At 38.8% G+C, this 11,053-nt stretch overlaps 1 protein-coding gene across 1 annotated transcript in view; it reads left to right on the forward strand.

Annotated features, from left to right (window-relative positions):
- RBM43 (RNA binding motif protein 43) overlaps nt 1–6,162 on the forward strand; it is a 13,152-nt gene extending 6,990 nt beyond the window's left edge. The window contains exons 3-5 of the mRNA XM_042783653.1: nt 1,634–1,844; nt 4,497–4,585; nt 5,404–6,162. Coding sequence (XP_042639587.1) covers nt 1,634–1,844; nt 4,497–4,585; nt 5,404–6,162 — 1,059 coding nt within the window. The remainder of the gene's footprint in view (nt 1–1,633; nt 1,845–4,496; nt 4,586–5,403) is intronic.
- The last annotated feature ends 4,891 nt before the right edge of the window (nt 6,163–11,053 follow it).

Below are 11,053 nucleotides of genomic sequence, written 5' to 3' on the forward strand. Positions count from 1 at the left end.
TTACCTGAAGTTGTGAGCCCAGTTGCCTTCATTGTAGTATGTGTATGTATGCACACAAGCTTGTGTCCATATGTAAAGGGGGCAGAGTGTGAAGGTAGTCAACTAGAACAGTTATTTTACCAATAGCCTTTCACCAAAGCTGTTTTTGGTTCCTTTTCTCATTTCCCTGTTTTCCATATTACACAGCTTTTGCCATATAGGTTGTCACCTATTTGCTGCAACTTCTCTTTCTTTATTGTGGGTTACAACTCTTTCACTGTCTCTTAATCCTTTCATATCTTGCTTAGCATATTTGGTCTTCCAGAAATTTGCTCTAACTCTTTCTTATACTGATTGCTCCCTGTAATTGAGTTTATTCTTTTACTTTTGTTTTGTTTTGTTATTCCTCTGCTTTTTGTTTTGCTATTAGGGACCAGAGATGGTACATGTTTTAAGATTCTCTTCTTGACTTGGGAGGTCAAAAGGAGTATTTTGCCTCTGCTCACCGGAGGCCTACAGATGCCTACTCACCAAGAGCACATAGAACTTTTAACTGGGTGGTCTATTAATTGTCACGTGGGCCCAAGAAACATCTTGTCTTCCCTGGGGCAATTTAGGACAGATTATATCTGAGTGGTGTAGTCAGTCTAGACTCCCTAGGAACTGGGAGAAGCTTATATATCTACTTTTCTAGACAGGGCTGGGGACAAATTAAAGCATTCAAACAGAGGCCTCTTAAGTGATTAATACACGTAGTTCAAAGAGAGCCAGACGAAGGAACTCTGTGGCTAGCATGGTGGCAGGGTCTGCAATAGCACTGTACTCGTGAGTTCTATCTCAGATATGTGCTGGAAGACAGGGTTAACTCCACTGCAGCCCCCATGTAGTTCCAGGTTTTTTGTTTTTTTTTTTAGTGATGTCTTTTCCTTGCTCTGACAATAAAAGTAGGGGCTGTGTTTCTTGTTGGCTTATTTACTTTGGACTCTACAATCAAGAAAACATATAGCAACCTCTAAGCTACCATATTTTGTGGTTAGTTTCCTTTTTATTTTGTTTCGTTTTGAGTTTTTCCTTTGTGACTTCTCCCACTGTTTTTGTTGTTAGGTGCTGTCTAGTAAGTTTTGACCCACAGTGACCCCATGTGATAGAGTTGAATGCCCCATGGAGTTTTCTTGGCTGTAACCTTTATGAGAGCAGATCACAAGGTCTATGTCTGGCAGAGCAACTGCATGGGTTCGAACGGTCAACTTTTCGGTTAGCAGCCAAGAGCTTACCGTTGTGCCACTAGGGATCCTTTCCTAAAATTTTTAGACCTTCCTAAAATCAGACAAATGTTAACAATATTTTCCATTTATAAAACTAAAGATTTCTTTAATTTTGTGTATTTCACTGTACATAAATTATATTTCAATAAAATGCATTTAAAAAAATAAAGATTTTATTTTTTTACATTTAACTCTCAAATTTACATACAGTTTATTTTGGTGGATGGTGTGAGTCAAAGATCTATCTTTAATTTTGTTTTTCAAGTATCTAAACATCTTCAGTAGCACATCTGTTAAATAAGATAGCCTCTCCCGCTGGCATGTGATGTTGCTTTTAGTCAGTAGACTCTTACCTTTTCAAAGAGTATCCCGTTATTTCTTTTAAACAGGCATCAATGTCCAGTGTCAAGGAATCTGAAGCTTCTGAAAGAACAGTTGTAGTTAGTGGTCTTCCAGTTGGTTGTTTTAGTGACCAATCACTGGCCACCTTAGTGAAGATTTACTTCCAGGATATGAAGAATGAGGGTGGAGATGTGGAAGATGTGATATATCCAACAAGAACCAAGGGAGTTGCATATGTAACATTCAAGGAAAAAAAAGGTATTTCCAGATCAAAATTTTGTAATCTAAGAAACACTTATGCAGTCAGATTTTAAAAATGCATTACGTTAAAATGATTCTTGGGATTGGTAAAATTATAAGTAGTTTTAAAAATAAATAATGTATTCTGAATATAGAAGTAGACAGTCTTACATTAGCAAAAATATGTGTCAAAATGGCTTATGATGAATGTGATAGTGACTGTAAAATAATGCACACTTTTTCTGTATTTTGAATGCTATGCATTTTATTGTATAAAGCTTGTAAAATACAGAAAAAAATAAAAACCCCACAAATTTATCTGTACTTTCACAACCAAGAGATAACTACTTTGGGAGTTTTAAAGTGACTTCAGTGATATAATTTCTATTTTTATTTGTTCAAACCAATGATAATGAGACATAGCACTCAAATGGATATTCTAATACAGTGTCTGCTTTATTACTGGTAAAATTGGATTGGAGAAGTATGGCTTAACTCAGATCAGGTTGAGCCATTCTGTTTCCTACCTTCCAACCCTGACATAGGTGAGGAGAGTGCCAGAGAAAGATGAGTCTTGGTGAGCCTTTGGAGGTAAAACTAGGAGCAGAGAAAGAGCCCTTGCTCTGCTTGAGGGAAGACAGGTTCTAGAGAGAGATCCAAAAGACCATGGATAATCAGTACCTTGGTCTTCTACCATTAGATCATTCCTTCTCAGTGTGGCTATGCAGATAAGGGATGGTGGGAAGGGTGGGAGCTTCCTCCTTTTTTCTCTAAAGGAATGTCAGTGTTGTTGGAAGTTAATATTTTATATGTTAAGTCAGTAACTCAGACGAGGACTCATTAATTCATATATTCACAAATGTTTATTGAATGTCAGTTTGTCAGGCACCATTCTAGGCCTTGATAATAGAGCAGTGAATGAAACAGCCAAAATCTTTTCTTTCATGAAACACGTATATGATGGGGATAAACCCATTGATGTTGAGTTGATTCCAACTCTTAGTAACCCTGTAGCACAGAGTTGAAATGACCCATAGAGTTTCCAGGGCTGTAAATCTTTATGGAAGCGGACCGCCACATCTTTCTCCCATGGAACTGCTGGTGTATTCAAACTACAGTTGGCAGCTGAGCTCTGAACTAGTGTACCACCAGGACTCTTTGTGATGGGGAGAGATAGCTAATAAACAAATAAATATACATATAATATATGTCGGGTAGTGATAAGTGCTATGAAAAGATATAAAGGGCAATAAGGGATTAGAGTGTGATATTGTTGTTGTTGTTATGTGCTCTTGAGTAGGACCCAACTCATAGCGACCCCTCCTTGGGTTTCCGAGGCAGTATTACTACAGAAGTAGATTGCCCCATCTTCCTTCCAAGCAGTGGCTGGTGGGTTGGAACCACCAGCCTTTTGGTTAGCAGTCAAGTGCCTTAGGCACTACGCTACCAGAGCTCCTAGAGTGTGATAGCAGGTGCTATTTTAGATAGAGTGGTTAGGGAAATACTCTGCTTAGGTGGCTTTTGGGCAGAAATAAGTAAAGGAATAATTCATGCAGGTAGGAGGGGGAGAACATTCCAGGCTGAGAGATGAGCTGATAAAAAATTCTCTGAGTGGGAGCATGCTGGGCTCCTTGCAGGACAGCCAGGAGGTCTGTGAGGCTCAAGTATAAAGAACAAGGGTGAGAGTAATAGGAGATGTGGTTGGACACAGAGCTGGGCCTAGTTTATGGAAAGTAACTTACAGGTCAAGGCCAAGTCTCTGGATTTTACTGAGATGGCGGGTTTATTTATTTATTTGCTTTTATTGTGGTGAAAACACACATGCCAAGACATTCATCAACATAACAACTTGAGATGGAGAGTTTTGAACAGAGGATTGGTAAGACTTGGCTGCCTTTTCTTAGGCAACTATTCTGACTTGGAGGTTGAGAAGCTATTACAATCATTGCTGACTTTGATGAGAGTGGTGGTAGGGCAGATGATGAGAACTGGTGGGTATTCAGGACTTGCTCTTGGATCAGATGACATTTTCTGAAATAGAGAAGACTAGGGGAGGAGTCTGTTTGGGAGGTGGATAGTTATCAAGAGTTGAATTTTGGGCATTGACCTATTAAGACAATAAAGCAGAGATTTCTAGTAGACAGAAAGGAGGAAGTTCAAGGCTGAAAATAGAATTTTGGAAAATACAGCTACAGTGATAGTATCTAAAGCTATAGGAAATTTTGAGATCATCCAGGGAGTGGGTGAAGGTTAGGAAAGAGATTTGAGGCCTGAGGCTGGGGCATGCCGATACCTACAGAACTGGAAGAAGGGGATTAGTAAAAGAGATTGAGAAGGTCAGCCAGTGAGTTGGGAGGAAAACCAAGACAGTGTGTTATATCCTAGATTCAAGAAGGTGAAGTCTTTTTATGGCAGTACTTAACAGTGGAGATTCACTTTTAGATTTTAGTTTTCTATTCATATGTATACTAGGTATGTCTTTGAAAGTTTGATTAAGGTCATATTTACACATAAAATTAATTTTAATTCGTTAAAGTAGGAGGAAACAAACTATTTGTTGAATTTACCGGAAAAATGCAGGGAATAAATCTCTTCAACATTCTAGATAGTAAGAGTTGAGCCATATGTTTTGTCACAAACATTTCTAATGGCAGAAATGTGTCCATTTAGTTGCAGAGAACGTCATCAGAAAAAAGAAACACCATCTAAAAAAGAAGACTATACAGGTTCCACTCACAGTCTCTCCTTTTAGTGAAAAGGTAAGGTGTGATGCTGAAGGTGTGCTTACCCTTCTCAGTCCCCTTTCTTCGGCAATATCTTCCTTACTTAAGGAAACACAAGAAGATAATGCAAATTCCCTAATATAAGTCAGTATAATACAGGCCAAATTTTATCTCTTGAAATTTTTTGATTATTTCCTGGCCTGTTTATGTTTTTATATGTCTAGTTAATGCATTGAAGTGACAGTGAGCTTTTATGCTGTCCTGGATGATATCCAGTACCTAGGCTTTATTTGGGGAAAAAAGTAATTAGAATGAACATAATTAAAAAAAAAATCAGGAAAGAATAAGAAATAGGAGGAAAAAGTTAAAGTTCAAAGCGTTGTTTTACAGATTCCATTATGTAAGAAACCTAGGGTTCTGTGGAGCTGTATGTTGAACTTCAAAGTTGGGGACCACTTTAGGGGGACAAGACCAAAAGTGTTGCACCCTCATCGTTTACCCTCAGAGCAGAACCAGAACAATTTTCTATCTATGGCTCTACGTAAGATTTTGTTTCAAAAGAGCATTTTGCTGCTAAAAAACTTTTGACTGTCTTTATTTTGGGGTGTGTGGTAAGGGACTGGCAATACCAGATTGAGCAATGTGGCCTTGATGGGATTGTGGGATTTCTTTGATGGCTGCTGTGGTGCAAGAAGCCAGGAAATCTGGGCTGGGCATTTGGGTCTGGTTTAGGGTAACCTCTGTGGAGACAGAGAAAGTGGCAGAAAAAGAATGTGTTTGTTTAGTCTGCTTCACTAGGCAATGCAATTTTAATTTCTCTCTCTCTCTTTTTTTTTTTTTTTTTTTAATTTTAGGTCTTCTGCTCTGTAAATGCAATCCTTGATCTTTCTGTTTTTCGGAGACAAGTTGTTCTAGAAAGTCTGATAAGGGACCTGACAAAGAAAATCCCAACTTTATGCTTCAGTCCTTTGAAACCCAATGGAAGAATTTCTGTTCAAGGATCATTTCTGGCTATCAAGAGGCTCAGAGAACTTTTGCTATTAAAAGCCAGTTTTCTTTTAGAAAGAAACAGGAATTTTGTCAGTGAGGGAAAAAAGTGGAGTAGACAAAGCCTCCAGGGGAGTCTACAGAGAAGTAATAACTCATTGGAGTCATCCAGGACCTTAGTACCTGAGATGACTAGAAGTGGAGAAACATTTGTTCTTGACACAGATGTGTTCCTTTACTTGAAACAGAAGTGCAGATGTTATGAAAGCACATTGAAAAAATTTAATGTTCTAAGTCAAGAGAGAGTGGATGGTGATATCACTACAGTTTGTCTAAGAAGTGCTCAAAGTGGGTCTCAGCCAAGTGATGTAAAGCATGCAAAACAGCTCGTTGAGAAATACTCACATTCTCTTCAGTTTAAGCTTAGAAAAGAGACATTTGTTTTGGAAGGAAAGGAGAATAAAGAGAAAAGAACTATTAAACTGGCATGTGAGCAAGTAAGTTCAAGTTACCTTCAAGTGCTGGTAAATTTTTATAGGACACACATTGACATTATAGGATCTTCTTCTGACACTTACCTATTTAAAAAACAGGTAATGAAATTAATAGGGCGAAAGGTTAGTTAATAAAATCTCAACAATAGTCATGTTAATGATTGCTTCCTCAGTAGAGCAGGACTACATCATGCACACGCTAGCTATTCACACATTATCTCGTTTCTTCCTTACAACCAACTTTTATTGTAGGAATTATTATTTCCATGATATAGGTGAAGAAACTAGAATTTAGAGATGTTAAAACGCTTTTCTAATATTAGATAGCTGACAAGGGATGGGTCTGGAGTTAACATAGGCTGTGTGACTACAAAGATAATATCTGAGGTATAAAACTGTGGAAAACCCCACAAAAACAGTTTGGTAAACTTTGAAGAAATCTCATTTTTTCTGCAGCCCCAAATTATTAGAAAAAGAAGTAGCCTTGATTCTCACATATGAGAAGTTCGAATGATTATTTTTATGCTCTTGGCAATTTTTTAACATTTACAAAGAATTAGAATGTTGGCAAAAACCACTTGAGATGCTACTTAAATGGAAAATATTTTTGAGGTAGGTATTTATAACTTGACAAAATCTGGTTGCTGCAAGACTACAGGGATGTGGAGCATTTTCACTGCTGCTGCTTTAGCCTGATAAAGGCTATATGAAATGTTCGTGCTCCTGCAGTTTGAAAGAAATTGTAGTGCCTTTTTCCTTTTCCCCTCTAGTAGTTATAATGTTAAAGTAATAGCATTTGAGGAGTAATATTGTAGATAATAAGGTTGTTACTTGCCATCAACTTGATTCTGATTCATGGCAATTCTGTAGGCAGAGTAGAACTGCTCCATAGGATTTTCAAGGATGTGACCTTTCAGAAGCAGAGTTTTATTAGGCATATTCCTGAGGTGCCTTTGAGTGGATTTGAGCCACCAACCTTCAGGTGAGTAGCTGAAAATCACCAAGCCATAGCATCATCAAACACCAAAACCTAAGACAAAGAAAGAATCCTGAAACCAGCATGGGAAAAACGGAAAGTTACTTACAAGTGGCAACCAATAAGACTAAGCTCAGATTTCTCAGCAGAAACCATGCAGGCGAGCAGACAATGAGAAAGTATATATAAAACCCTGAAAGAAAAAATTTCCAGATGAGTAGTTGAGTGCTTACCAATTTGCGCCACCCAGGGCTCAAAGTTAACAGTAGGTTTTAAAAGCTTCTTTACTGAAGAAGGTAAGAAAGCTTGTTAGCTATTCTCTAACTCCCCTGAGTTTACTTTACATTTAACCAATTTTAACTATTGAGGTCACTACAGGAACTCTCCCAGTTTAATAGATAATAAAATCAGTTTGTTTTGTTCATCTCAAAGTAAGTGATTTCAAATATGATTATTTGAACTGTTTATATCAGTTGAGAAAGCATAAGAAAATCTCTCTGTATGCTGTCAGTTTTTTTTTTTAGCTATCTCAATCCCAAATGTGTAAATAATTTACATTTCTGTAAATATAATTTCATTGCTGTGTGAGTAAATGACACATCATGGGAAACTGCTGCTTTTATCAAGTGCCTGATAAGGTTTCTTTAAGTTAAGAAAGTGTTTCATTTTTATTTTGTTTCTAGGCGTTTGTATCAGTGTGGGTCCAACCGGGAGAAAGAAGCCACATAGTAATTTGAACAGGAATATTTGAAGAATTATTAACTATAGTAGTGTTCTGGTTACCTAGTGCCACTCTGATGAGAATATATCACAAATGGGATGGCTTGAACAAACAGGAGTTCATTCTCTTACAGTTTGGGAGGCTAGAAGTCTGAGTTCCAAGTGTCAGGCTCTAGGGGTTGTGTGAAAGCCTCTTGACCTTGGGCTTCAGCTCTGCCTCTTGCTCCCGGCCCACTGAAGCTAGAGGCATCTCTTCACTCAGGCAGCTACTGGCTGCTGAGGCTAATAAGCCCAAGGTCAACATTAAAATGGTACAGTCCTGATGTTACCAAACCACACAGCAGGCCACCAGTTCAAGTCCATTGAAAGTCTCAAGGTCAGCAGAGCATGGCAGGCTGTTGAACAATGACATGGCTATATGCAGGGTTCAAGTGTGCCATAAGCTAGAGACCATTCCCAAAGCTGTTTCTTATATACAGGAAGCAGACCACATCCCTAAAGCAGCTACTCAGCTGCTTGTGGCAGGTTCCACCATGGAGTTGATTGCCAATCTCATCATGGGGAATAACTTCCACCAGCTGCCCAGCCACTCAACCAGGCCCAGCCAAGTTGACACACAAACTTAACCACCACAAGCAGTATTGAAGGAACAAGGGATTGACTAGTAAGAAATAGAGAAAACTCTAAAGAATATAGGAATAAGAGACATAAGGAGCAGCTACCACTCCTAGGGCTGAGATAGAGCATCCAAGGAAGAGTCCCCTCCTGCACTCCCACACCTTAAAGCTGAGATCCAGACTTTGTAGAGGAGGGCTTGGCTATGGCTCACTAGATGGCAGGGATGCTGTGGTGCCATGCTGGTGGATCTTGCTAGAAATCCATCTTCTAGACAAGCATCTTCCAGGCTGCTGGTGAAAGCTGTTTATAGGGGAATGTCTTTCCAGGGACATTTCATTACAAAACTGGCTGAGGAGAGTGTTGGTAGAAGCTGCCGGTGACCAGGTGCTGCTGGCCACATCACTGCGGGAGTTGTGTGTTGAGGGCTAAGCTCTGGGGGAACCGCACGGCATGAGCTTGATGTTGGAGAAGCTGCACACACTGCAGAAGCCAGGCGCTGATGATACTGGGGCAAGGTGTGTGTGCTACAACTGCTGGGCTGAGGAGCCTGCCCTGTGAACACACCGGAAGCAGGAAGGCAGACTCCTCTTACAGTGATCCTCCAGCACCCTCTGCTGAGAAAGCTTAACATGTCATTGGTAAAGGGAACATATTTAACGGGACTAGATTTGTTTTCACAGAGTAGGCACAAGTCGTGAATTTGAAGCTGAAAGTCAATAAATTGATAATAGTGTCAAGTTATATTTTTCTATTAATTTCACAAATTTAATACCAATAGACTAGTCCTAACAAAGCTAGCTCAAAATAGTGTGGCTTATTCCATGATCTTATTCAACTGAATAGCAATTGTTTTACATGTATGGTTATAGCATTTTCTGCTAGAGAAAATTATGTATTTCAGGTATTTTTACATATTGTCCATTTTATAGTTCATTTGTTTGACAGCATTTCCTTATAATATGCTATTTTGTAGCCAGTTGATAGTCTTAATAAAAGCTGACAGTTTTTCCAAAGTGGTGGTAGTAATTTTTATTAACATTTATTTTTGCAAAGTACTAAAGCACAGACAGAGGACATGAACTCCATCCTATTGTCAGAGAAAAACTATCATTTAATTAGATGATACATTTATCCTTTTCAAGGGCTACAGGTAGTAAGGGAGCCATTATCAAGTTAAAAAAGAAGTTGTAGTAGTTTCAGGTCATGATGGAAAAGGAGAAGAAGAGTGAGGGAAAGAGATTTGAGTGCATTTGGGTAAAATAATTCAGTCAGGAAATTTTTTGTTGAGCTCATACGTAGAGCCATAAGAGGTTAATAAGGCAAATGAGCCATTATAATAGAGTGTGTGCTATAAGAGCACTTCAGGTGGGGGTCCAAGAATCAGTTCTTAACTAGGATGTGTCAATCATAATTCCCAAATTATTAAAAACATAAATTGCATAGAAAAAGAGCATGTCAAAGTTCATTTATCTCATTAAATAAAGAGAAACAGCAGAATAACAGCTGATTCAAAAGAGAACATGAGGAATGGAATTAAAAAGTCAGTAGACTGCTAAATTACATACAAATCTGGCTAATGTCCTACAGTGCCATAAAACTGGTTTGAGGGTTTAAAAAAAAAAATTTTTTTTCTCTACCAGACAGAAAAAATAATCACACTTTATCAGTCTTTTTAGGAGTTATCCTTCTAACTTTCCAGAGTTATAAAATGTCATCGCCCTGAACAACATTAAACCAATTACATTCTCCAAGAGACTTAAACCCACTGCTATTGAGTTGATTCTGACTCATTATGACCCCCATTGGGTTTCTGAGGCAGTAAATCTTTATGGAAACAGATTGCTCTGTCTTCCTGTGCAGAGTGGCTGGTGGGTTTGAACTGCCAACTTTCTGGTTAGCAGTCAAAGCCTTAGGCACTGCGCCATCAGAACTCCTTCCAAGAGACTCAGATAACCCACAAGTAGACTTGTTAAAACATGTTTACCATGACATTGGAAGTCAACCAATTATTTCTTGCCTTTGACTAATTTTACTTACTAGGGGTCAGAGGAAGCTTTCCATAGGTGGTGTTAGATAAGCTGAGACCTAATGGATGGGCATTTGCCTGGTGGAGGGATGGGGTGGTAGAGCAAGACAGCACTCGGCTTGGTAGGTGAACTCCAAGTCAGGGATGAATAAACTTTGCTAGACAAAATCCTCAATAGGAGACTCATACGTAAAAAGATGTAGAGGAAAATAAATGCAAAGTTTGCTTTGTGAATTTCCCCACATAAACTGTGTTAGGGCAAAGTATAGAGTTTCCAGTAGGCAGTATTTTTTTGTCCTCCTTATTCTGTCTTTTTTTTTTTAATTTTTTATTGTGATTTGGGTGAAAATTTACACAGCAAATTCATTTTCCATACAGCAGTTCACATACACTTTGCCTCATGACATTGACTGCTATTTCCCACAATGCAACAGCTCTCTTCCCACTTCCTCCCCATAGATACCTCTTCACTGTGTCCTTTTCTCCCATGCACTCCTGCCCCCTGGGCTGTCTCCCTGTGCATACACAGTCCTTCTATTCTCCCATGATTGATCTCTCCAAGCAGTGTATCTACGTAATGTAAATGTTCAGCTCATATGCCTCTCTTTTGTTTGACTGGAAGCCACAGGATTAGGTTCAATTTCAGACCTGGAGGGCAGCTAGGGGGCATAGGCTCAGTGGTT

Source organism: Orycteropus afer, unplaced genomic scaffold (genome assembly GCF_000298275.1).
Source record: "Orycteropus afer afer isolate SDZICR_OR568_19922 unplaced genomic scaffold, OryAfe1.0 scaffold00023, whole genome shotgun sequence".
Classification (NCBI taxonomy): Eukaryota; Metazoa; Chordata; class Mammalia; order Tubulidentata; family Orycteropodidae; genus Orycteropus; species Orycteropus afer.